General features: G+C 36.4%; 1 protein-coding gene across 4 annotated transcripts in view; it reads right to left on the bottom strand.

Annotated features, from left to right (window-relative positions):
* LOC149934925 (serine/threonine-protein kinase BRSK2-like) overlaps positions 1 to 25511 on the bottom strand; it is a 90440-nt gene that overhangs the window by 3532 nt on the left and 61397 nt on the right. The window contains exons 5-16 of one of the 4 annotated variants that reach the window (XM_090154563.1): positions 19040 to 19190; positions 15891 to 15959; positions 14748 to 14894; positions 14358 to 14392; positions 11959 to 12123; positions 10635 to 10753; positions 10497 to 10554; positions 9702 to 9761; positions 9335 to 9594; positions 8354 to 8402; positions 8077 to 8230; positions 3028 to 3256 (exon numbers count right to left, since the gene is read on the bottom strand). In XM_090154563.1, the coding sequence (XP_090010689.1) occupies positions 3028 to 3256; positions 8077 to 8230; positions 8354 to 8402; positions 9335 to 9594; positions 9702 to 9761; positions 10497 to 10554; positions 10635 to 10753; positions 11959 to 12123; positions 14358 to 14392; positions 14748 to 14894; positions 15891 to 15959; positions 19040 to 19190 (1496 nt within the window). The remainder of the gene's footprint in view (positions 1 to 3027; positions 3257 to 8076; positions 8231 to 8353; positions 8403 to 9334; positions 9595 to 9701; positions 9762 to 10496; positions 10555 to 10634; positions 10754 to 11958; positions 12124 to 14357; positions 14393 to 14747; positions 14895 to 15890; positions 15960 to 19039; positions 19191 to 25511) is intronic. The other 3 variants (XM_090154565.1, XM_090154564.1, XM_090154566.1) reach the window with 3 other exon arrangements.

The raw sequence follows: 25511 nt of genomic DNA, 5'->3' as shown, positions 1-25511 counted from the left end.
AATCGGCCGAGATAATTATTCCAAGTTCGAGTTATGTATTCCTGGTCTGGTTTATTTCGAGGAAAACGTCTGTTTTTAAGCACCAATTTTGACCCAATAGAGTGCTAGCAGTTGATGCGTTTTTAAAAGTTAGTGACGTCACAGCCGTAGCTTCCGTTGTGGTTGTCATGAAAACTCGTGTTTTTTCTCAATAGACGTTTAACATTGGTGACGTCAAGCTGCTGGCACTCTATTCCTTTCGTTTGAGTGATTAAATTCTTTTCAGAAACCTTCAGAATCGAAGCAAACCAGACACCGATCATTTTTGTTTTGATGTATATTAGTTTAAGGAAGATACTACACTTAAATTGAGGTTTTTAGAGGGTTTAGTACCTTGTTAAAAACTATCACAGTAATTCGTTCGGGACGGTTACATTAGGTGGTTTCTTTTCGTCTGTTCTAGTGTACTCTTAGCCTGTTACAGGGATGATATTTACTCGGTCCCATAAACAATTCGCTTGTTGCGGAGTATTACAGCTACTCTTTCTACTCCTCTTCAAAAGCGGGTGCCAATAGAGTACACTAATAAAATCGTCTGCTTATCCAAAATTTATCTGCTAAACGTTTTATCCCGTTTCGAACTATTCGCCACCGCAGAATCGGCAAAAAAAGGTTGTCATTAGTGTACCTACTCCGAAATACTCGAGGGGTTGGTCACTCCGCGAACTCGGTGTACAAGTCATCCGAGAGTGTCTTACCCCTCGGAAATACCAGAACAAGCGAAAATAAACCACCTATTAGAGTTCCTCGGATTTACTGGGTTAATTTGAACGAAGATAATAATGAACTCCGTACCTTAGTTTCGAATTAAGAGAGCTTTCCGATTAACGATTTTGTAACGAAGCGATTACCCACTTCCGGTACTTGATCTCCGGGAAACCGAGTTTCAGCGGTTCCTGTAGTACGCTTTCAATAGTTGGTTACCATAGTAACTATGGAGCTAGTTTTTTCTGAGTTCCGGCAGGAAGTGGGTAAGCGCTATTGAGTTAAGCGCGAAGTAGTGCTTTCGAATCTAGAGTACGAGGTCTTTGTTTTTTATGAGCCGATCCTACTCTCGGTTAGTAAAAACATACTACCAATTCCACCCACAGTAAATTCCTGTCATAGCACTCGGCCGCCCGGATTTAAAGTCGCTAGATGATCTGGGCCTAGGGTGGTGCCTTGGGTGTTAGCCTAGCTGATTATTATTATTATTATTATTAATTCTGTAATAATACTACCGCTTTATCTAGCATCGTTACCGCAGGTTTTGAGGTCGTTCACAAATAACGTAACGCAGTGGCGTATACAAGGGGAGGGTTTCCATGACCAACCTCCCCCCCCCCCATGTGCGTAGCTTAGACTGTACTAAAATTTCACCCCCTTCTCGACCCTCCCAGGTATTAGTGCCATTTTCCTTTCAAATTATTGACATATTTTAAATACTTTTTGTTGTAAATATTTGTATTATGTCATTTTATTGGTTTTTTTTTGTGCAGTTGTGCTCCCCTAAGTGGAGCCGCCCTGTTCTAAAAGGGCACGTAATAATAATAATAATAAATAAACTCATTCATTCATTCATTCGGGTATTTTACATCGTCTGACATCCTCCTTGACGAATCCCTGGCTACGCCAATGAAGGGATGGGGTTTGTAAAAGTGTAATAAAATGTTAAAGGGTGGAGGGGGTGGTCTCTGAAATGTTACGTAAACTATCATATTTTTAAACCAGAATCTAAAAGATCGATTACTGTGTGTTACATCTTCAATTTAGTGCTTATTTTTCTCATTTATAATAGATGATTAGTGACACCATACACAAATATTTTTAAAGCAAGTGGCGGCTCTAACATTGCCACTTGTATTATGAAAAGGCCACTGTTATTAGAGATGGCCATGAATCTATCCGATCCTTCGAGAAACGCGACTTTAGTGTAGAGCATGGTGCCATCTATGTATGTCAAAGGAAGCTAAAATTTAAAATAGTCAAATGATAACGTGAAAAGAGAGCCACTGTAGGGTATTATAGTTAGATTGTTGATAATTGCTGTAATTTACGTTATTGATCAATTTACAAACGATCCAATCAACGAGAGTGGTACCAATAAGTACCGCCTTTTTGATTTCGACACTAGCGACATCTATTGAAAAAAGAGCTACTTCACGTCAAGCCGCTGATTATTTATTTATTATTTATTTAATTTAAGAAAAATAATTTTAAGATTTATGATGACGAGTATTTGTAACGTTATTAACTTTTTTTTACCAGGGGGTTCTAAAAGTACGTTTTTTGCGTTACGTTATTTACGAAGCCCTCTATTTCTAATTAGTAGTTCAGCAATAAATCTAGAGATGGCGCCACATTTGCGGATGCCACGTGTTAGTCGTCTTATTCTGTGATAAGTTTTAGAAACAGTGTTTTGGCAGAGAGGAATTTGTCAAGATGAACCATGACAAAGGATCGGCTCACGGGTGTTATCCCAAGTTACCGGAGCTTCGCTTTGGAGGTCGGACACATTAATAGCAGGGTTCGTACGAAATTTCCGGAATTAATTTCCCTGACTTTTCCTGACCAATTTGCGAAATTTTCCCTGACAATATTTGTAGAATAAATAAATGTTTCAAAAATGTTTTAATTATTTTTGGAACCATTTTAAAATTCCCTGATTTTTTGGGACCATTTTAAAATTCCCCGACTTTTTGGAAGCATTTTAAAATTGCCTGATTTTTTGGGACCATTTTAAAATTCCCCAACTTTTTGGAACCATTTCCAAATTCCCTGACTTTTTGGGACCATTTTAAAATTCCCTGACTTTTTGGAACCATTTTAAAATTACCTGACTTTTTGGGACCATTTTAAAATCCCCGCACTTTTTGGGACCATTTTAAAATTCCCCCACTTTTTGGGACCATTTTAAAATTCCCCCACTTTTTGGGACAATTTTAAAATTCGCTGACTTTTCCAGTTCGTGTACGAACCCCGAATATGACAAAGGATGCGTTACAGTACCGGATATGAGAGTAAAACTAATGCAATAGACTGAAGGTTTGTCTCCGTGGTTAAATCTGTCGAGTCCATTTGTGGCAACGAGACTGACATCATTGAGAGGCCCCGCGCTGACGGCGGTAATATCCACGTGGAATCGAATGTTGCGTTGGAACATGGTGGGTCCTCCCGGACGCTTGTACTCGACCCGAAAAGACATCGGAGACACGACACTATGGCTCAAATCGGCAATCTGAGCGAAATGGTCAAAATTCGAGACAGGCTTTAAAGAAGCATTTCAACCCCCAAAAGATGGCTATTCTTCAGGGTTTGTGCAAAAACGTCTCCTTTCAAAAGCGTACAAACTAAACTGACCCCACTTGATTCTACTTGTAAATGGGAATTTTTTTTTAAGGACATTAATAAATGTCGTTTACAGGGTGACCAGGGAAAAGCTTTTCATAGGAAAAATAGGAATTTTAGGGGCAAATTATAGGAAAATACAGGAAACTAAATAGGCGAATTATAGGAAAATATAGGAAACTAAATAGGCTAAATATAAAAAGGGCGAATTATAGGAAAATACAGGAAACTAAATAGGCGAATTGTAGGAAAATATAGGAAACTAAATAGGCTAAATATAAAAAGGGCGAATTATAGGAAAATACAGGAAACTAAATAGGCGAATTATAGGAAAATATAGGAAACTAAATAGGCTAAATATAAAAAGGGCGAATTATAGGAAAATACAGGAAACTAAATAGGCGAATTGTAGGAAAATATAGGAAACTAAATAGGCTAAATATAAAAAGGGCGAATTATAGGAAAATACAGGAAACTAAATAGGCGAATTATAGGAAAATATAGGAAACTAAATAGGCTAAATATAAAAAGGGCGAATTATAGGAAAATACAGGAAACTAAATAGGCGAATTGTAGGAAAATATAGGAAACTAAATAGGCTAAATATAAAAAGGGCGAATTATAGGAAAATACAGGAAACTAAATAGGCGAATTATAGGAAAATATAGGAAACTAAATAGGCTAAATATAAAAAGGGCGAATTATAGGAAAATACAGGAAACTAAATAGGCGAATTATAGGAAAATATAGGAAACTAAATAGGCTAAATATAAAAGGGCGAATTATAGGAAAATACAGGAAACTAAATAGGCGAATTGTAGGAAAATATAGGAAACTAAATAGGCTAAATATAAAAAGGGCGAATTATAGGAAAATACAGGAAACTAAATAGGCGAATTGTAGGAAAATATAGGAAACTAAATAGGCTAAATATAAAAAGGGCGAATTATAGGAAAATACAGGAAACTAAATTTGCGAATTATAGGAAAATATAGGAAACTAAATAGGCTAAATATAAAAAGGGCGAATTATAGGAAAATACAGGAAACTAAATAGGCGAATTATAGGAAAATATAGGAAACTAAATAGGCTAAATATAAAAAGGGCGAATTATAGGAAAATACAGGAAACTAAATAGGCGAATTGTAGGAAAATATAGGAAACTAAATAGGCTAAATATAAAAAGGGCGAATTATAGGAAAATACAGGAAACTAAATAGGCGAATTATAGGAAAATATAGGAAATAAATAGGCTAAATATAAAAGGGCGAATTATAGGAAAATACAGGAAACTAAATAGGCGAATTGTAGGAAAATATAGGAAACTAAATAGGCTAAATATAAAAAGGGCGAATTATAGGAAAATACAGGAAACTAAATAGGCGAATTGTAGGAAAATATAGGAAACTAAATAGGCTAAATATAAAAAGGGCGAATTATAGGAAAATACAGGAAACTAAATTGGCGAATTATAGGAAAATATAGGAAACTAAATAGGCTAAATATAAAAAGGGCGAATTATAGGAAAATACAGGAAACTAAATAGGCGAATTATAGGAAAATATAGGAAACTAAATAGGCTAAATATAAAAAGGGCGAATTATAGGAAAATACAGGAAACTAAATAGGCGAATTGTAGGAAAATATAGGAAACTAAATAGGCTAAATATAAAAAAGGGCGAATTATAGGAAAATACAGGAAACTAAATAGGCGAATTATAGGAAAATATAGGAAACTAAATAGGCTAAATATAAAAAGGGCGAATTATAGGAAAATACAGGAAACTAAATAGGCGAATTATAGGAAAATATAGGAAACTAAATAGGCTAAATATAAAAAGGGCATTATTGGATCACTTAGCGGATTTACAAAGCTCGTATATTTCAAGATTTTGTTCGAAAATGGCAGTATTTACAGTAGATGATGATACGTACAAAAAGTTCTTTCATTTTCAAAAGACCGAGAAATTATAGGAAAATATAGGAAAATAGGTAAGAATAAAGGAAATTATAGGAAGGCATTCAAAATATAGGAAATATAGGAAGTCTGGTCATCCTGCGTTTAGAGCAACGGTTTTGAAAGGAGAGCCAAAGATAAAATGAAATAATGCTTCGAATGGTATTACATCATTTTAATACCGGTACTTTTTCGTAAAAAGCTGAACGAAAGGTACCTAATCTCAAACTCAATTTTTAAAACAGTGGTTTTCAACCTTTATTTTCCGCGGAACCCTTCGCTATCAGAATTAAAATCCGCGGAAACCCTGAAATTTAAGGAATTAAATATTATCCCGGAAGTCGAAGGGCAAAACCACAACTCTACAGATTTCAAATATATTATTTTTTTAATTATAAAGAAATAAATTAATATATGTAATATTAAATAATAATAATATTTATAAACAAAAATGCAAAAATATTAATTTATTAATCAAAATATCACAAATATGAAGTAGAATAGACTAGATTAGCTAGATTAGATTTGGGTTTTTAAATTATTTATCCTTTCTTTTAAATATTTCCACGAAACCCCTGGAACCATCTCGCGGTTCACATTTTGAAAACCACTGCTTTGAAAGAATGTCAAAAAACACAAAACTATTCCGATATTGTTATGAAAAAAAATAAAATAATTTTGAATAAATCCTAGAGAATAAAGACCCTAATTTAGAATTACAAAAAAAAGAGTATTAAATGGGGAATTCAAAACCACAGAAAATATTTCAATAGACAAAACAAAGCAAATTAAAATACTACGCATGCGCCAATGATCGTGCAACGTTTGCATGACAACTCTACCATCTACAGTGCGTAGGAAGACAAAAACAAATTCGTTGGCAAATGCAAAACGGAAACGTTATTATATTCAGTCGGAAATCCATATCTCTACTTGTAATGCTTATCGGGGCAGATTTTCGTCTCGATGTGGCTGACGGTTTTTTTAAGGTCACTATGTTAACTTCACAAACAACAACGTGAGAGGGGAGCGCGCGCAGAGAGGATTTTTTTTATCTCGTAGGCGGGGCCAAAGCCGTCAGAGTGATCTTACCATACGCGATACGGCAGGATAAGCATTCCGAGTAGAGGTTATAGTCCAAGAGCCCATGACAAAATAAACATGTGATAAGGTACACGATGGCTCAAGGTATTTTTTAATTAGGTTAGTGATTTGTAACAAAGAACCGTTTGTCTTACGGGTCAAAGTGGGGGCTTTCCGGAAATACGAACCACGTGACGTCACTTCCAGTGACCTTGAAAATTGATATGACCTGATATTGTTATCATTCGATTGGTCTCAACGTGCTCTTACCAAATATCGCTAAATTAACCTTCAAATCTGAACCAAGAGGCGTATAAGATTAAAAAACTAATTTCGAGCCCCTCCCAAATTTACATGTATAAGGCAAAATTACTTTTTAGTCTTATACGCCGTTTGGTTCAGATTTGAAGGTTAATTTAGCGATATTTGGTAAGAGCTCGTTGAGACCAATCAAATGATACCACTATAAGGTCATATCAATTTTCCAGGTCACCGGAAGTGACGTCACGTGGTTCGTATTTCCGGAAAGCCCCCACTTTGACCCGTAAGACAAACAGTTCTTTGTTACGAATCACTAACCTAATTAAAAAATACCTGGACCCATCGTGTACCTTATTACATGCTTATTTTGTCATGGGCTCTTGGACTATTAGGATTCCTGATTCAGTCTGGAGTGCTCTTCATCCTTGGACAAATAAACTAACGGACGCGAATCGTAAGCGAAAACCGCTTTCTATATATTTCCCACCAACACTCCTTCGATCCCAGTTGGTGACACAAGGTGAAAGCTCGGAACAACTCCTGCGTAGAGTTTGCAAGTTATATCCCAACTAGTTAAAAGAGTTTCACCTCTCCATAAAAACTTGTACAGGTCAACGGTTATAGTAAGTGTAGGGAGCTGTTGGCACGCGTAGCATAAAGGGCTTGCCACATCCCTCCTACACAATTTAAACCGGTCACCTGAATTAAAGGCAATAAAAGTCGCTAGATGACTTGGGGCTAAGGTGGTGCCTTGGATGATTATTGTCCTACCGAGAGAATCGTGAAACTTTTCTACCCAAATAAAAAGTACGTTAAAACGTTGGAGGTCAAACTCAAGGTATTATGCCTAACGTTAAACGTTTATTTTGCGTGAAAGTTTAATATTTGGGTGGAAATCAAAGTTTAATATTTGGGTGAAAATTAAAGTTTAATATTTGGGTGAAAATTAAAGTTTAATATTTGAGTGGAAATCAAAGTTTAATATTTGGGTGGAAATCAAAGTTTAATATTTGGGTGAAAATTAAAGTTTAATATTTGAGTGGAAATAAAAGTTTAATATTTGGGTGGAAATAAAAGTTTAATATATGTGCGAAAATTAAAGTTTAATATTTGGGTGGAAATCAAAGATTAATATTTGGGTGGAAATCGTTCCAAAATCGGACACAGTGGCGCTAAAAGCGGCGTTAATTTTAAAGAACCAGACGCGCATTTTAGATTCGTGTCCTGAAGTTTATTAGTCCAAGCTTCAAACTGTAATGTCATTCAAAACGGCAAACGGATTAGCCTAACGACGACAATCGTGCGCAACCAAAGTAAAGGAGCGTTTTCGTCGGTGAAATGGATTGTGCGATGATGAATGTTCTAGGCCTATGTTCTTGGTTAGAAATGATTTGGAATAATTTAAGTACCGGCATTAGAGAAAAAGAAATGTAACGCACAGAGAGGAAGGCATGGATGAGATCAGCTTTAACGCAGCTCAATGGCCTATCTTTCACCAAGATCACGTGACTTTCGTCGCGTTCGGTGCTCATTAAACTGCCAAACCAAGAGCGTTTGGTCAACCTGCGGAACACAAAAGAAATATCGCCGACATTAAGAATTACGCCAATCCCGTCACGAAAATACCAGAAAAGAGTTAATAATGAAAAAGAGATAAATCTTTGGTTTTGAGGTCGTATCACTCACTCTGGAGACGAATCGGGAGTGAGACTAACTTCATCTGATGCAGATGGAACTGGCAAAGAAAAAAATGCGCATTTTTAGTATCACCGAAGTCAGTGATATCGTTGATCCATCAGTGGCGTCACTCGGAGTTAGGGAAGATATTCTACATCGGACCAGCGCTACGACTTGGTTTTAACGTAACTAACGCCTGTTAGTTAAACCGACTCATTCTTAACGTAACTAACGCCTGTTAGTTAAACCGACTCATTCTTAACGTAACTAACGTCTGTTAGTTAAACCGACTCATTCTTAACGTAACTAACGTCTGTTAGTTAAACCGACTCATTCTTAACGTAACTAAAGCCTGTTAGTTAAACCGACTCATTCTTAACGTAACTAACGCCTGTTAGTTAAACCGACTCATTCTTAACGTATCTAACGTCTGTTAGTTAAACCGACTCATTCTTAACGTAACTAACGCCTGTTAGTTAAACCGACTCATTCTTCACGTAACTAACGCCTGTTAGTTAAACCGACTCATTCTTAACGTAACTAACGCCTGTAAGTTAAACCGACTCATTCTTAACCGGGGTTGCCTCAGTTTTTTTCACAATCAAATTCCTTGACTTTACCAGGATTTCCCTGACCATCTCCGGAGATTTTCCCTGACTTATTTTGTGCCAAGATTTTGTATTTTTTTAACCTATATTTTAGAAAAAGTTTCCTATTTGCAACCGAAATTAAATTCCCTGAAATTTCCCTGCTTTTTATACCCATACTCAAATTCCCTGACTTTTCCATGAATTCCAAGTTTTCTAGGTACCGTCGCAATCCTGTTAACGTAACTAACGCCTGTTAGTTACACCTGGTGGCAGAAAATACGCCACCCACCACATATATACGCAACATTACTCTCCCTTTAAAGCGTACGTGGTCCAGTGTAGGATATCGTAAGCGAAGCCACTGACGGAAGGGTCATCGGGGTAAAGGGTAACCATTCACCTTGAAGTTTTCGTCTGTGGAACCTCGGGCTGCCCAGGAAGCTGTTTTTGAGAGTATTGAGCCTCGACTTCCAATACGGTTGGCTGACGCTGGGAGAGCCCGGAGGCGTGTTGAGGGGGCTTTCCTCCGGAGTGCCCCTGGGCGTTGGCTTGGGCGAGCTCAGGGGCGACGCGGCGGGACTGGCGTGCAAACTGCTGCCGGTGGCGCTGCCTCGACGCGTTCGACTAGGGAACGTCGACACCGTGCTGATATAATCAGAACTGGTTATTGCGAGGGTTCATTAGTAAACGAGCGACTCAATCGAACGTATATATAAAGGAAAAAATATCCCCTAAAAAGCGAAAAAGGCGCTTAAATTTCAACTTACCCGTACGGATATCGGCGGGGAGTTAAAGGTGAGCCGTCGCTCAGAAGGTCGAAGCTGTACCTGAGGGAGAAGAAAGCAAGAGGGTAAATGCTATATCGTTTCCAATAGGCGAAACTATAAAGTCCAGGGGGTTGAAAAGATGGTAGTCAAGTGACTTTGTGGAGAACCGCAACGCCATCTATTCTAAGAAATCCGAACTATTATTCCTTTTATTTTGCTAATATCGGTTTAAATTTTAATCGATTCATCTGAAGCATCTAATAATTATTATTATTTATAACATTTTTTAAAATCACCGTGTGTGTCTGTCTGTCTGTCTGTGGGTCTATCCGCATTTTCGGGGCAAAGTGTAATCGCTGCGTTCGCAGTTTCTTGGAATTAGGGAAAAGGTTTTTTGCAAAAGAGCCTTATTTTTGTCATTGGGTGTAGTATTACTTTTTTTTTAATTTGCGTTACTATCGGGAGGGATTCGAACACGAGTCCCTCAGCACGACAGGTGAGCGTTCTACCACAGAACCACGGATATATGTTAATTAGCTGTCTGCAGTATCTGCAAGGGATAATTTTTTTCTTTACCGTCGCACGGCCAACTATAAACACGAGTTACCGAATCGAAGTTGGCTGTTAAATAGTAGTCACATGTTTTTGTTTTACCATTTGAACAAGTTGTTTAAGGCCAAATTTACTTTATAGTTTGGCCTATTAATAGCGGAAATGGAAATGTAAAAACCACATCCGATAAACGAAACAAAGAAGACACTACCGCCTCGAAAGGCCTAGTTTAGACTAAATCACCTGGGACCTGACCTCCCATTTACTTGGCACGTGTCCACTCGCTTCCTTGGGGGATCGGCTACAAGAGCGCCCAAAAAGAAAATAAAACTACGTCAGTCACGCCGATGAGGACATTTCGCGAGAGCCGTTCTTTCGTACCCAAAACACTTCCGGTTTCTGAACGGTTCCTGATTATAATTTCGGTTTCGTCTTCGTACGATGGTTTCCGCCTTTTGCGGTCCAAAAGCAGAAAATATATGACTTTCTCCGTGTTGTGACTGAAATTATCGGAGCAACAAACTCGGTATTTGTTAAGTGGGTTAAATCGGGAAAAATAATGATAAATCCAGGACATGACTCTGGTACCTTCACGAGTACTAAGGCGGTCGTCCACTAAAAGATACAGGCGGCCATTTAAGTAGGGGGGCCTGGAGGGGGGGGGGGAAGGGGTAAATAAAAATTGGGAGCAAAATCAAGCAGAAATTTCCAGTTTCCCGAACGCCATCTAGTGTTGACTATGTTGGAATTCGGAAATAAAGAACGAAAAATGATAAAAAAACTTAAAAACTCTTTTAAAAAATTTCAAATTTCTATGGAAGATTCCTCGTTTACTAGTGTAAAATTGAATGACCTTGAAGACATTGTTCAAGGTCATTCTATCTCGAGATCCGTTGGGTTTACGGATTTGGTTCTAATTACGAAGTTGTTACTCGCCATATTATTAGTTCAAATAACTTTGATTTGAACAAATTTGACCAATCAGAAGCCGAGAAATTGAATTTTTGCGAGAAAAAATAATTAATGCCTTCCGTGAAATTTCAATTGAAATGTTAAAAAACACTATGAACTCCGTCGTAAAACGAGCTCAAGCATGTATATTAGCCGACGGTGGCATAATTGAACCGTTGTAAACTATTCAGTATTTATTTGATTTAGTCACATTAAAACTAATCATATTATTTTATTATCAAACACTGAATTCAATAACCTTCATTTTCTCGTCTTCTGATTGGTCAAATTTGGTCAAATCAAAGTTATTTGAACTAATAATATGGACCCAAATCCGTAAACCCAATTGATAGTTTTTGAATGACTTTGAAGACATGGTTCAAGGTCATTAAATTTTACACTAGCAAATGTCCCCCGCTCGAGAAATGTTCCATAGAAATTTGAAATTTAAAAAAAAAACGTTTTTCAGTTATTTATAATTTTTTGTTTTTAGTGGACACAAAAATAAGTACTTACTTTAATAACCACACTCAATATGATAGCTGTAAATAAATATTCCAGGATATTTAAAATGACGTAGGTCCACGATCGCGCGTTTTTCCCAATAGGGGCAATAGTGGTCGGGTGTTAGCGCTATTGGACGGGTGTTAGCGCTATTGGACGGGTTTTTCACATAGAGTCATGTCCTGGATTTATAATTTTTTGGGCCCATCGTTAGTTAAAAAGAGATAATCGTAGATGAGAGAATACTAACGCGGCGCAAAGTAAGTCTTGCACGAGTTTTTCCCGGTCTTTAAAGCACCCCAAAGAAGTCATACTAGAGAGTACATCCGGGTCTATATCATTGGCCGTAGGAATTATATGGGTCTGAACAACTTCTTTCATAGGAAGTTCTAATTCTAAATCGGTTTTATTTCCACTGTAAAAAAAAACAATAAAGAATAGTTTAAGAAAATGTAGATAGAACGATCAACCCGTATTCGTAGGAGTTCATCAAGATTGGAGTATTCGATTGCCATTTCTAATTCGCAGAGCTTTCCGATTGAAGGTTTTGTAACGAAGCGTTAACCCGAGGTTCGTAAAAAAGGGAACTATAAGGTTGCCTCGATCGCCTGGTTTTTTTATCAAAATATTACGGCTTTTGCGTTGCAAGGTAAATTCGTGACGTCAGCCAGATGATATCGTATTGAAAATCAACGGAGTCTGATCTGGGTGACGTCATCAATTTTAACTCGTACAGAAATTTTTTCAAACATCTTCTTGATCGAGACCCCCTTGCAGGGCTCCCAGCTATATTTTTTTAATATTATAGGAATTATAGCAAATTTCATAGAAAATATAGAAATTTATAGGAACATTTTTAGCTAAAAAATAGGAATTTATAGGAACATTTTAGCTAGAAATAGGAATTTATAGGAACATTTTAGCTAAAAATAGGAATTTATAGGACCATTTTAGCTAAAAATAGGAATTTATAGGAACATTTTAGCTAAAAATAGGAATTTATTCGAACATTTTAGCTTGAAATAGGATTTTTTTTTAAATAGAGCTAATACCCAAGGCACCACCTTCGACCACATAAGCAAGGGAACAATTTCGAAAAAATAAGAAATTATAGGAGTATATTGAAATTATGGAAATTTATAGGAACTCTGGGACCCCAACAGTTGATGTTTTCGGGAGTATCGGACCTAATCCAGACCTAAGCTGTTTTCTAATACATTATTTTTAAAATTATAGGAATTTCTAGATATAGCTATAGAAAAGCTAGAAAATTTCGAAAAAATAGGAATCTATAGGAATTTTTTTTGAAAAAATAGGAAATTATAGGAGCATATTGAAATTATAGGAATTTATAGGAATTATAGGAACTCTGGGAACCCTGCCCTTGGCGTTTACCCACTTCTGGCACGTGACCTCCGAAAATTTGGCCTCCACAGGTTGTTGTACAGCGCTATTTGTAGCAATTCTCGTCTAGTTAATATTTAATTACAAATCCAGCCTTTACCATGGCGCTACCTATTGGGCAAAAGTGAAATTAAATGCTCGAGAGAAAAATTAAGACGATGGCCAAGTTAAAAGAAAGTTAAGTCAGGGCGACTATTATGCTTTGGAAATTATATCAGTTACCCTCAAATTTACCAACAGGACAGAAACGAAACAAGATTGATCCGCCTTTCAAAGAGCCGTCCCCTTAATAACATTTTCATGGTTCCTAGAAAATTTCCGGGATGAATCCCTGACTTTTCCAGGTTTTCACTGACAAATTGGCCAAATTTTCCCTGACCATTTTCGAAGAATAAATGAATGGTTTGAGGTCAAATCTTTCTAAATATTTAATATGAATTTTTAATATATCGTTCAAAAATTTACTGGCCTGATTTTGGGAGTCATTTTTCAATTATCTGCCTTTTGGAACCATTTTCAAATTCCCTGACTTTTCCCTGACATTTTAAGGGCCATTTTCAAATTCCCTGACTTGTCCCTGACCTTTCGAAGCCATTTTTAAATTCGCTGACTTTTCCCTGACCTTTCGAAGCCATTTTCAAATTCGCTGACTTTTCCTTGACTTTTGGGGCAATTTTCAAATTCCCTGACTCTTCCCTGACTTTTGGGGCCATTTTCAAATTCCCTGACTCTTCCCTGACTTTTGGAGCCATTTTCAAATTAGCTGACTCTTCCCTGACTTTTGGGGCCATTTTCAAATTAGCTGACTCTTCCCTGACTTTTGGGGCCATTTTCAAATTCCCTGACTCTTCCCTGACTTTTGGAGCCATTTTCAAATTCGCTGACTCTTCCCTGACTTTTGGGGCCATTATCAAATTCGCTGACTCTTCCCTGACTTTTGGAGCCATTTTCAAATTCGCTGACTCTTCCCTGACTTTTGGGGCAATTTTCAAATTCCCTGACTCTTCCCTGACGTTTTGGGGCTATTTCAAAATTCCCTGACTTTCACCTGACGTTTTGGGGCCATTTTCAAATTCCGTGAATTTTTGGGGCTATTTTCAAATTCTCTGACTCTTTGGAACCGTTTTCGAATTCCTTGACATCAGGTTTTTCAGGTCGTGTACAAACCCTGATATTATTCAAACGCGTAATCTCATATATCGAATACTCCTATCATGATGAACTTCTGGTATTAAGAAAACTTACGCTGTAACCCACGGATGTTTTGTTACTTCAGCCAACTAAGAGTAAAATATGGATACATTTAAAATAGTAATAAAAATGTAATATTGTCCGAAAGTAATATTTTACAAAATAACCATATTTTATTTTATAAAAAAATCTCGTACGTTAGTTAAGAAAATTATATAGAAATAATAACAAAAAAAGTGAAAAGAAATTACCATATTATGTTAAAAGTTGACGGCATGCCATTTTATACCGTAACAAAATAATAACGAACGGAACTTAAAACAAAAAAAATCATAATAAAGTTTTATGAAAATAAAATAAAAATCGGAAAGAATATATACGTATATATTTCCTTTTTCGTGTTGAAAAAGGCGATTTGTAAGGGAATGGAGGAGAGGGGATTACCGTCATCCGTTTATCAGGATTGACCTCGATCATCCCTCTGAGCAGGTCCTGACATTCGGGCGGCACGAAATGTGGAATATGAAAGACACCACGCTTCACTTTCTCCAACAATTGACGGAGGTTGTCGTCGTCAAATGGTAAGGCACCCTGGCACGGAAATTATTCCAAACCACCACCGTTTTCAAATTATTCCATCACTTTATAATATACGAACGGGTTCCAACAACGCGGCTCTTTTTTTCCAAACAGGTGTTTACGAAAATAATCGGTTTTCTTTTTAAATATGTGCGTAATTTATAAGATGTTTACGAGATGCTAAATTGAAATGTTTGGAACTCTTCGTATATTTATTAAATGCAATCGATAGTAGATGGTTTCTTTTCGCCCGTTCTCGGACTAAAAGTGTACTCTTTTTACCCTAAAACGTTTTATTTGCTTGTTCCAGGGATGAGAATTACTCCAACCCCATAAATTATTCGCTTATTCCGGAGTCTTAGAGCTACTCTTTTTACTCCTACGCCACCCTCCTACGCATTGTCACCCGGCCACCTGAATTAAAAAAGGCTTCAAAAAGTCGCTTGATGACTTAGGCCTAAGGTCAAGGGCGTATTTAAGGGGGGGGTTGGGGTTCAAACCCCCCCGAAATGCTGATGCCTAATAAAAATCAGTGAAACTTCCGTCAGCACCCCCCCCCCTTTAAATTTTCCCTCAAAACCCCCCCTGAAATAAAATCCAGGATACGCCCTTGCCTAAGGTGGTGCCTTGGGTATTAGCCTAGCTGATTATTATTATTATTATTATTAAAGGAGTAAATCGGATTTTGTTGTCTGCTAGCCAGAATTTATCTGTTCAAAAGAACACAGGCAGCCATTTTGGAAAAACGTTTTTACTCCGACTCAAACTATTCGCCACCACGGAATGGGAGTAAAATGACGTCATAACCTTACTCTTCTTACCCTACTGCGAAATCCCGGAACAAGCGAAAAGGAACCACCTAGTGAGTGTGCTGGTGCGTATGATAATTTATAAGATGTTTACGAAATGCTAAATTTAAATATTTGGAACTCTTCGTATATTTATTGAATGCAATCGATAAAAAGGGGAGCTATATATTGAGTATGATAATTTAAGTGATATTTTTACCACTAGCAAAGCGTAGAGAATAACTCCACAGCTCCAAACGTCAGCTCTTCGGCCGTCGTATTTTTCCCCCTTGTTGGTCGGTCGGTCGGTTGACGGGAGAGTCGAGAGAAAAAATATCCCAAGTAGAAGAAACCAAGGACGGTAGAAAAGAAAGAAAGGGGGGGGGTGCAGAGAGAAAGAGCCAAAAGGATCAATAACGGCAAAATAGAGCGAAAAAGTGGGGCTGGAGGAGCTGGATGCGCCTAGAATTGAGGACGAAATATCGCGACATAAATACATATTTTTCCTCAGACGTTCACGCAAGAGAAGGCGAAGCGGATGAAAAATGTCGCCTTCTCCCTGAACACCGGTGCGAGACGTGTGGAACACTTTTACAGGCGCGAGGCCTATTTTTCACCTATGGTTCCAAGTAGACCCCGACGCCACCGACCGTTTTTTTTTGCGCCGCCGAAATCGATGTTTCATCGGCGCGAGGCCAAATTTTCACCTATTGTTCCAAGTAGACCCCGACGACACCGATCAATTTTTTTTGCGCCGCCGCCGCCACCGATGTCGATGTTTTATCGGCGCGAGGTCTATTTTTCACGTATTTTTCCAAATAGACCCCGACGCCGCCGATCGTTTTTTTTTGCGCCGCTGACGCCAATTTCGTTGTTATTTCGGCGCGCCGCTGCCGGTTTATAATATTTTTTAACAGGGCTACTCGATTTTCCGTTGATATCAGTCTCTTTGCAGCTTTAACAATAATGTAGTTCTTTGTCACGTCTGTTGGTAATTATTGTGTACTCTTAACGTCTTATACTCCTAGAAAAGGGACTGCTTTAGGGCTGTGCGATTAGTGGTTTTAGGCAATCGAGTCGGTTATCGAGTATCAATTTTTTTTTCAACCGAGTAATCGAGTACTTGATTAAGGGGAAACTTTATCTTATTTGAGTCAATTAACTAAAAAAAAACCTCGAGTAATATTTTTAACTAGTCGGGTTATCGAGTACTTGATTAGGAGCTGGTTTTTTCAAGTACTTATGAAATTAAATTTAAAAGAAGCGTGAAGTAACTTTCAATACTGAAAAACATTCCTTTAATTTAAATGAACCACAGTTTCGACCACTTTGTAGGTACCGTTTTTTGCCCAACAAAACGTTGTAAAAACCCTTCTTTGAACTTTGAAGCACCGAGGATAGAAAAAACTAATACTCGACGAGAATTCTTCAATTACTTATTCGAGGTAAAGTACTCGAACTTGACCTCAAAAAAGACCAAGTACTCGATGATGTTCGAGTACTCGTCTCGCACAGCCCTAGACTGCTAAAACGTCCTACAATGAAAACGAAATTTCATATCAGTGTTGCCAATGTTCAACCCCTTCCATTCTCAAAAACTCCGCGGAAAATAGGCACAAAGTTTTGAGACCAATGAAATAATTTTTTTTTATATAGATTTTACTAAAAAATATTTATTTATTGAAAATTATTTTCGAGGTATGCAATTGAAAATGCCGCGGTTGTTGTTTAAAGTTGGAAAAGTTCAATTGACCTTCGAAAAATCCTCAAAAACTGGAAAATCCCATGAAAACCTTTGAATTTGTAAAAAAAAAAATCCCTTTATCCCATTACTCAAAAATAGCCCTAAAAATCCCTTTATCCCATTTCTCAAAAATAGCCCTAAAAATCCCTTAATCCCATTTCTCAAAAATAGCCCTAAAAATCCCTTAATCCCATTTCTCAAAAATAGCCCTAAAAATCCCTTTATCCCATTTCTCAAAAATAGCCCTAAAATCCCTTTATCACATTTCTCAAAAATAGCCCTAAAATCCCTTTATCCCATTTCTCAAAAATAGCCCTAAAAATCCCTTTATCTAATTTCTCAAAAATAACCCTAAAAATCCCTTTATCCCATTTCTCAAAAATAGCCCTAAAAATCCCTTAATCCCATTTCTCAAAAATAGCCCTAAAAATCCCTTAATCCCATTTCTCAAAAATAGCCCTAAAATCCCTTTATCCCATTTCTCAAAAATAGCCCTAAAAATCCCTTTATCCCATTTCTCAAAAATAGCCCTAAATTCCCTTTATCCCATTTCTCAAAAATAGCCCTAAAAATACCTTTATCCCATTTCTCAAAAATAGCCCTAAAAATACCTTTATCCCATTTCTCAAAAATAGCCCTAAAAATACCTTTATCAAATTTCTCAAAAATAGCCCTAAAAATCCCTTTATCCCATTTCTCAAAAATAGCCCTAAAAATCCCTTTATCCCATTTCTCAAAAATAGCCCTAAAAATCCCTTTATCTAATTTCTCAAAAATAGCCCTAAAAATACCTTTATCCCATTTCTCAAAAATAGCCCTAAAAATACCTTTATCCCATTTCTCAAAAATAGCCCTAAAAATACCTTTATCTAATTTCTCAAAAATAGCCCTAAAAATCCCTTTATCCCGTTTCTCAAAAATAGCCCTAAAAATCCCTTTATCCCATTTCTCAAAAATAGCCCTAAAAATACCTTTATCTAATTTCTCAAAAATAGCCCTAAAAATACCTTTATCTAATTTCTCAAAAATAGCCCTAAAAATCCCTTTATCCCATTTCTCAAAAATAGCCCTAAAAATCCCTTAATCCCATTTCTCAAAAATAGCCCTAAAAATACCTTTATCCCATTTCTCAAAAATAGCCCTAAAAATACCTTTATCCCATTTCTCAAAAATAGCCCTAAAAATACCTTTATCTAATTTCTCAAAAATAGCCCTAAAAATCCCTTTATCCCATTTCTCAAAAATAGCCCTAAAATACCTTTATCTAATTTCTTAAAAATAACCCTAAAAATCCCTTTATCCCATTTCTCAAAAATAGCCCTAAAAATCCCTTTATCCCATTTCTCAAAAATAGCCCTAAAAATCCCACGATTTGGCAACACTGTTTCATATAAACGCCGCGCCACGAAGCCGTCGCCGATGGAAAATGACGGAATCGCCGCCGCCGGTCAAAATTTCGCGGCGTCGGGGTCTAGTTACAAGAAGCCTTACACGCGGAATCGAAATATGAAAGGTTTCGTACGCGGCTATTTTTAGCTCCTCCTTTCCCGTATTTAAGATGGAATTATCGATAACGGAACGAGGGATGCGGGGAGGTGAGAGAATAGCGAAGTAGATGGAAATACCCTTATAACTTCGGGACAGGCGTAATGTGGCGATCCGCAGGATGTGTCCAGCATGGATCCTTCCATTTGCAAAGAGGCCATCCCGAAGTCGGCGATTCGGATGTTGTTCTTCTCGTCCAACAACAGATTTTCTGGCTTTAAATCTCGGTGACTGCGGAGAATTCAATTCGGAGAAGATTTCCATTAAAACGGCCAAAATAAAGGCTTTTCAAAACAAACATGTTCGAAATCTGTTACGTAAACAGTCCCCTCGAAGCCGAGCGAATACCTTACTAAACTCGGTTTCGCGGCTATGCTTAAGCCTAGTTCCCACTTTGCGAAAAAAACAATTTTCGCGCTGAAAATTGACGCTCGCGAATAAAATTTGCGATTTTTTTCAAATTCGCCGCTAAAGTCGCGTCTCCGCGGTATCTAGCGAATGTTCTATTTTTTGACGTCCACACCTTGGCGATAAAAAGCTTCAGCCAATCTCAAAACGCGTACCCTCGATCTATTCCGCTCCCGTCCGTCACTTATTATGCGTAGGTCTTTAGAAAATCGGCTCGGCCAACTTGACCAAGATACTGAAGTAAAGGTAATTATCTCACGAATAGAATCGTTTATTTATGGAAATTATCAACAGGAACATCCATTTGGTTCATTTTGAACTGATGTTTTATGTTAGGCCTAAAACATTACTAAAAACCCGCGCGAGTTGTTTTCAGCGTTTTTAAATTTTCGCGATAAAGTGAGAACCGCTTTCCCAGCAACCGAAAAAACGCGTCTTTTTTCGTTGCGCGAAAATTTTATTCGTCTCGAAAATTCGCCAAGTGGGAACTAGCCTTGAAACGGAACAAAATGTCCATTTTAAAACTTATATTTTTACTAAATGATGGTTCAAAATCGAATTAATTTTTTTTAATTTAAAATGCGTCTATTAGAAGCCACGTTTAATTGAAATGGGACCCTTGAGGATAAGAATTTAATTATATCTAAGAGCTCTATCAAACACTAAACTAAAGATGTAAAAAAGCAAAATGGTAGAAAAAATCCTACAGAATTTTCAAATACAAATTTCCTAGCAATTTTTAACGAATATTTTAGCAAACGTTTTATAATTCGTAAAAAATTTATATTAAAAATAGGATTATATTTCTAAAAATAAATGACTTTATAGGATTTTTTTTTTCAAAATTATAGGATATTATAGGACTATATATATGCCATTTCATTTACTAACATTATGCATTTAAAAATAAAATCTATATTTAGTTAAATAAAACTTTGATTTTCACTAAATAAAATCTATATTTAGTGAAATAAATCTTTGATTTTCACTTTAAAATAGAAACTATTTAACTATTTTATCACAAAAATATACTAGTAGCTAACCATGTTAACAATAACAAAAGTATAGACTAGAATGACTTTATATAGGAATTTATCTTATAGCTAAATCTAGCAATTTAACTGACGTCGTGAGTGGCGGGTTTTGAAATGAGCAAAATATCAAAATGATTATAGGACTTTTTGGGTATTTTGCTAAAAATATAGGATGTTATTGGACATTTTTGAAAATATAAGATTTTATAGCAATTATAGGATCTTTGGGGGCCCTGAATTGCAAACAAAATTTAATTCCCTGAGTTTTCCCAGAATTTTAGACCCATTTGGAAATTACCTGACTTTTTCAGGTTCTCCAGGTATTGTGGCAACCCTGCCGCATTTTTAATAGAACTTAAATAGCGGTACTTCGGAAAGATATGTCTTCATGGTGTAAGATATTAAAATATAAATATATATATAATTCACATAATAATTATATTATATTATATTATATTATATTAAAATAAATTATACTAATAATTAATTAATTAATAATTAATGTTATATTATATATTAATTACCCTAAATGATTATTTAATTAAGGTTAAAATACATTTATATTATATAATTAATATTAAAATACATTTATATTATATAATTAATATTAAAATACATTTATATTATATAATTAATATTAAAATACATTTATAATATATAATTAATAATAAAATACATTTATATTATAAAATTAATTTATAATTAAATTAAATATAATTTAATCTTTAAGGCCATGAAGACATTGCGATTTCAGTTCTATTAAAAATACGTTTTTCTCTACCATTTTTCTAATATATCTTATACTTCGATCGTTGGTGGGTTCACTACTAAAATATAGAGGATTTCTATATACCACATATGTGCGCTAACGCTTTATATTGATTACGTCTACAAACGAAGCCTAATAAAAATCTATAAACTACGTAGTTTTACACATAAATGGGCTAATGGCCACTCATAACATTAAATAGCGTTATAAAACGATCTAATTTGCAGCGAAACTTTCCACCTTAAAGTGGCCTATCAATATATTGAAGCGAAAGAAGTACTAACAAGGAGAGTACCCGAGGTGTTTATTGCCGATTTGGTTCAAAGTCGGGCGTAATGTAGACCTATATGAGATATGATATTTCCCGAAAGGAGACGTTGCACTACCCATTCGATTTGCCATGGCAAACGAAAATGTTTTTGACCACTTAAAACAGAAAAATCTTCATTTAAAAAAGTATAGGATTTTCTCGGAAATTTTTTTAAAATTTTAAAATCAGGAAATGGGTAATTTGGATATTAAATTCATAAATGTTGGCTAAATTTGAAAATTTTTGGCGTAAAATAATCCTTTAAATTATAGATCATTCTTAGTCGATTAAAGAGTTTGTTCTGCTGCGACTAGACATATAATTGATTTGTCTATGGTTTCTGTTTTTACTGCCAAAGCTGAGAATTTTCTATTCATAGATCTGGCAGCATTTTTCAACAGGGGGGGGGGGGCAAGACAGTCAGAGAGGGGTTTATTTAACAATTTTTGGGTAAAATAAGGAAACAAATCATTTCTTTTTTGTTTTAAGTGGTCAAAAACATTTTCGGTTTCCATGGCAAATCGAATGGATAGTGCGACGTCTCCTTTTGGGAAATTTCACTGATATATCGGCCTATTTTTCTAATACCCGTATCGGCCAATATCGGCTTAATTTAAGTCGATATAGGCCGATACCGGTATTAGAAAAATATTTTAAGAAAAACATTTAAAAATAAGAAAATTCTCGATAAACTAATGATAATATTTTATTTGATTGGCCGCGCCACGTACGTCAGACTTCAGAAGCTAGATCATACCTTTTTTTAGAAAGCGGTTACGAGTATAAACAAATAAAAAAGAACCATATTCGATTTGTTATAAAAAATATGCATCACGTTACACGTAAAATCAAAAGTAAAAAGTAAATGAACCGAAGTTATCAGACTGCTATACTCCCCATGTTGGAGGCGTTTTCCTTATAAAGAAACATTTTGACCTCGAATTTGAAATTTTGCGCGCTCCATTTTTTTATACATAGAAATAGCTAAACCCACAATTCTCAAGCGCAATTTATCGCGTCAAAAGAAGGGGATGGAAATTAGTTTTTTTTACTCAATTTTATCATCATTTTCATAAGGAAAACGCTCTCCGATTCTAAGTGCTATTTCGATAACTTCGGTTCATTTACTTCTGGTAAAATGAAAAGAAACATATTCGGATATGCAAACTTTTTTTCATGAAACATAAGAATAAAATGGCACGACAGTGTATTGAACCGTCTTTTACAATGATTTTATCATATACACTACTGTTATAATAGATCAGGGTTGCCACAGTTTTTTCACAATCAAATTCTCTGACTTTTCAAGGTTTTCCCTGACCATCTCCGGAGATTTTCCCTGACTTATTTTGTGCCAATATTTTGTATTTTTTAACCTTTATTTTAGTAAAAGTTTCCTATTGCAACCGAAATTAAATTCCCTGACTTTTCCCTGATTTTTATACCCATATTCAAATTCCCTGACTTTTCCCTGATTTTTATACCCATATTCAAATTCCCTGACTTTTCCCTGATTTTTATACCCATATTCAAATTCCCTGACTTTTCCCTGATTTTTATACCCATATTCAAATTCCCTGACTTTTTCAGGAATTCCAGGTTTTCCAGGTACCATGGCAACACTGCATGTAGACAACTTTGTTAATATTGGCCGATATATCGTCTAATATTACCGCCACGAATAGACGATATGTCGACTGTACCCATATCGGTGCATCCCTATTCTTTAGTTAAAATGATTTTTTTCTGTAAATTTTATTCCAGTCTATATACAAATGGTGGATTTGGAGATGCATCGTATTTTTCTTATTCAAGAGTTTTAAAAAAGGGGGGACCTTTTCCCAGCGTAACATTCGTCATTCGCCGCATCATATGGCTTTAGAGAAGCGCGGATAGCGAGAAGAGCCGGGCCTTCTTATTCCAAAACGAATACCAATTCAGAAAGGTCGTTTATCCTACTTGGGGTCCCCTTTCTCCCCCCGCAGCGGCTCTCCAAAGAGGACGCCAGACTGGGAACTGGGACAGGATATACTACGACTCTGGGACTCTATATCCGCTGCTTGTGGATGGGCTTCGAGGAAAAGTGGCTGCGGATCATTGCAATGGCTCCCTAGAGAAGTTTTTCTTATCCCATCGAAAAAAACTCAAACCGGGTGTATATATACAGGGTGTTCTCTAAATGGTGGTAGGGCCGAGCGTCTGCGGGTTCTACAGTATATTTTAAGAAGAAAATGTTCTATGGGGTACGTTCAGCAGAGCTCATCGGACTCACCGATTACTAATCGGTGACATCGGTTTCCTACTGTACGCTTTGTCGCGTTTCCGGTCTTGACGTCACGATAGTCATCGGTTACTCACCGAAGTCATCGGCTGGAAGAGTCGGTTTTTCCGATGACTGACGTCATTTCTGAGGTAAAACTACTATAAAAGCTACGCCATTTTAATAAACACCGATGACTGAATAAAAGCGTTCAGCAACTTACGACATCATAATGACGAAAAAGCTCATCGGTGGAAAATATCAAATCCATCGGGTTTTTTTCCGTTGACTGCTGCTGAACGCAGCCACGGCATTTTCCCGATTTAGGCCACCATTTCGAAGTTACTAAACAATTTATGTGTGGATGACCCCTTAATTAACATAACATTTGAATACCTTATCGTAAATTAGCTGTTTAATTTATAGACATCGGCACGCGGTCGAAATAAAAAAATCTTTCTCGGCGAATGTTACAACTAGGAGCAACAAACACTAGGAGAACGCAGCTATCCTTTAAACACGCTAACGAAGGGTTGTGTACGAATTTCATTGGACGAGCGTCACGAGCCTTTACGCTGAACGTTTTACGGGCGAGGGGGAAGACAATTTCCGAATTTTCCCCTTCCGACGGCAGCAGGCGCTAAAGCATCTAACCAATGTATAACGTACACAAGAAAATCCACGACTTTTGACGGGTTGCGTTCTCCTTGTGTGGGGTGTTGTGTTTGTTGCTCCTATAGGTTACAGTAACTTTTTACGAATGAATAAAATATTTACGCGTTCACTACAAAATAATTTTGTTCAGACGTGAACGTGCTATTTTTTCGTTACCGTGACGATTATTTATTTCTTTTGGGAAATAAGTGAAAATAAACTTTACTAAATCTATTAAAAAATCAAATCAGATAATCGCCATGGTAACGAAAAAAGAGCGTCCAACAAAATGATTTTGTAGTGAGATTTTTTTATTTCGGCCGATTTACGTTAAGGTATTAAAATTTTACGTTAAATTAAGGAGGAAGTAAGTAGTTTTATGTTTTTGAAAAAAAATAAGAGATGGCGCTGAAACACGTCTCTTGCTGGTGTTGTCAGAAAAATGTTTTTATTTCAATTTCACGTTATTTAGTTAAACTCATTGTACTCTTAAAGCTGAGAGCATTTAAAAAACGTACTCGCGCATACTTAAGCGCGTTACATTTGAATTTTGCTATTTTTTAAGAAAGTCGCGCACCAAGACCGTAGCGACTTCGCGCGTCAGTTAGGCTAACTACTCAAAAATACGGTTTTAATTGAATATAAAATTTGTTCGTTCGGCTAGCGGTGCCATTTTCAATGATAAACTAGATTTATGTCAAACCTATGGAGAGCAGTTTTAATTTTAAAAATCGGTCCACTAGTTAAGATTTTTTCAAGGGCGCCAGTTTCCAAATACTATAGTTTGAAATTCGAATATAAACCTTCAATCATTGACTAGTTAAGGTTTCTAACAAAATTATGCAAAAAACCGAAGTTTAATATCTTCATTATTGTAGAATAAGAGAGTGTCGTAAGAACGTCTTATTTCTAGAGTTATTGCTGACTTAAAGGGGAACGGTCAAGCTTTAACCAGTTAGATAGCCATATAGCCCATTAAAAACTAAAATTTATGGCGAAAACCGCATCAAAAAATATTGAGTGGTTAATTTTTAATAAAATGAAGAAATTTCGGGAAATCGAAAAGCGCGCGACCGCCGCGACACCTGGTGAAAAGTGAGACAGAAAACAATGTAAA

The sequence above is a fragment of the Leiobunum rupestre genome, chromosome 7, assembly GCF_980474605.1.
Source record: "Leiobunum rupestre chromosome 7, qqLeiRupe1.1.hap1, whole genome shotgun sequence".
In the NCBI taxonomy this organism is placed as follows: domain Eukaryota; kingdom Metazoa; phylum Arthropoda; class Arachnida; order Opiliones; family Sclerosomatidae; genus Leiobunum; species Leiobunum rupestre.
This window is presented reverse-complemented; position numbering and strand designations above follow the sequence as displayed.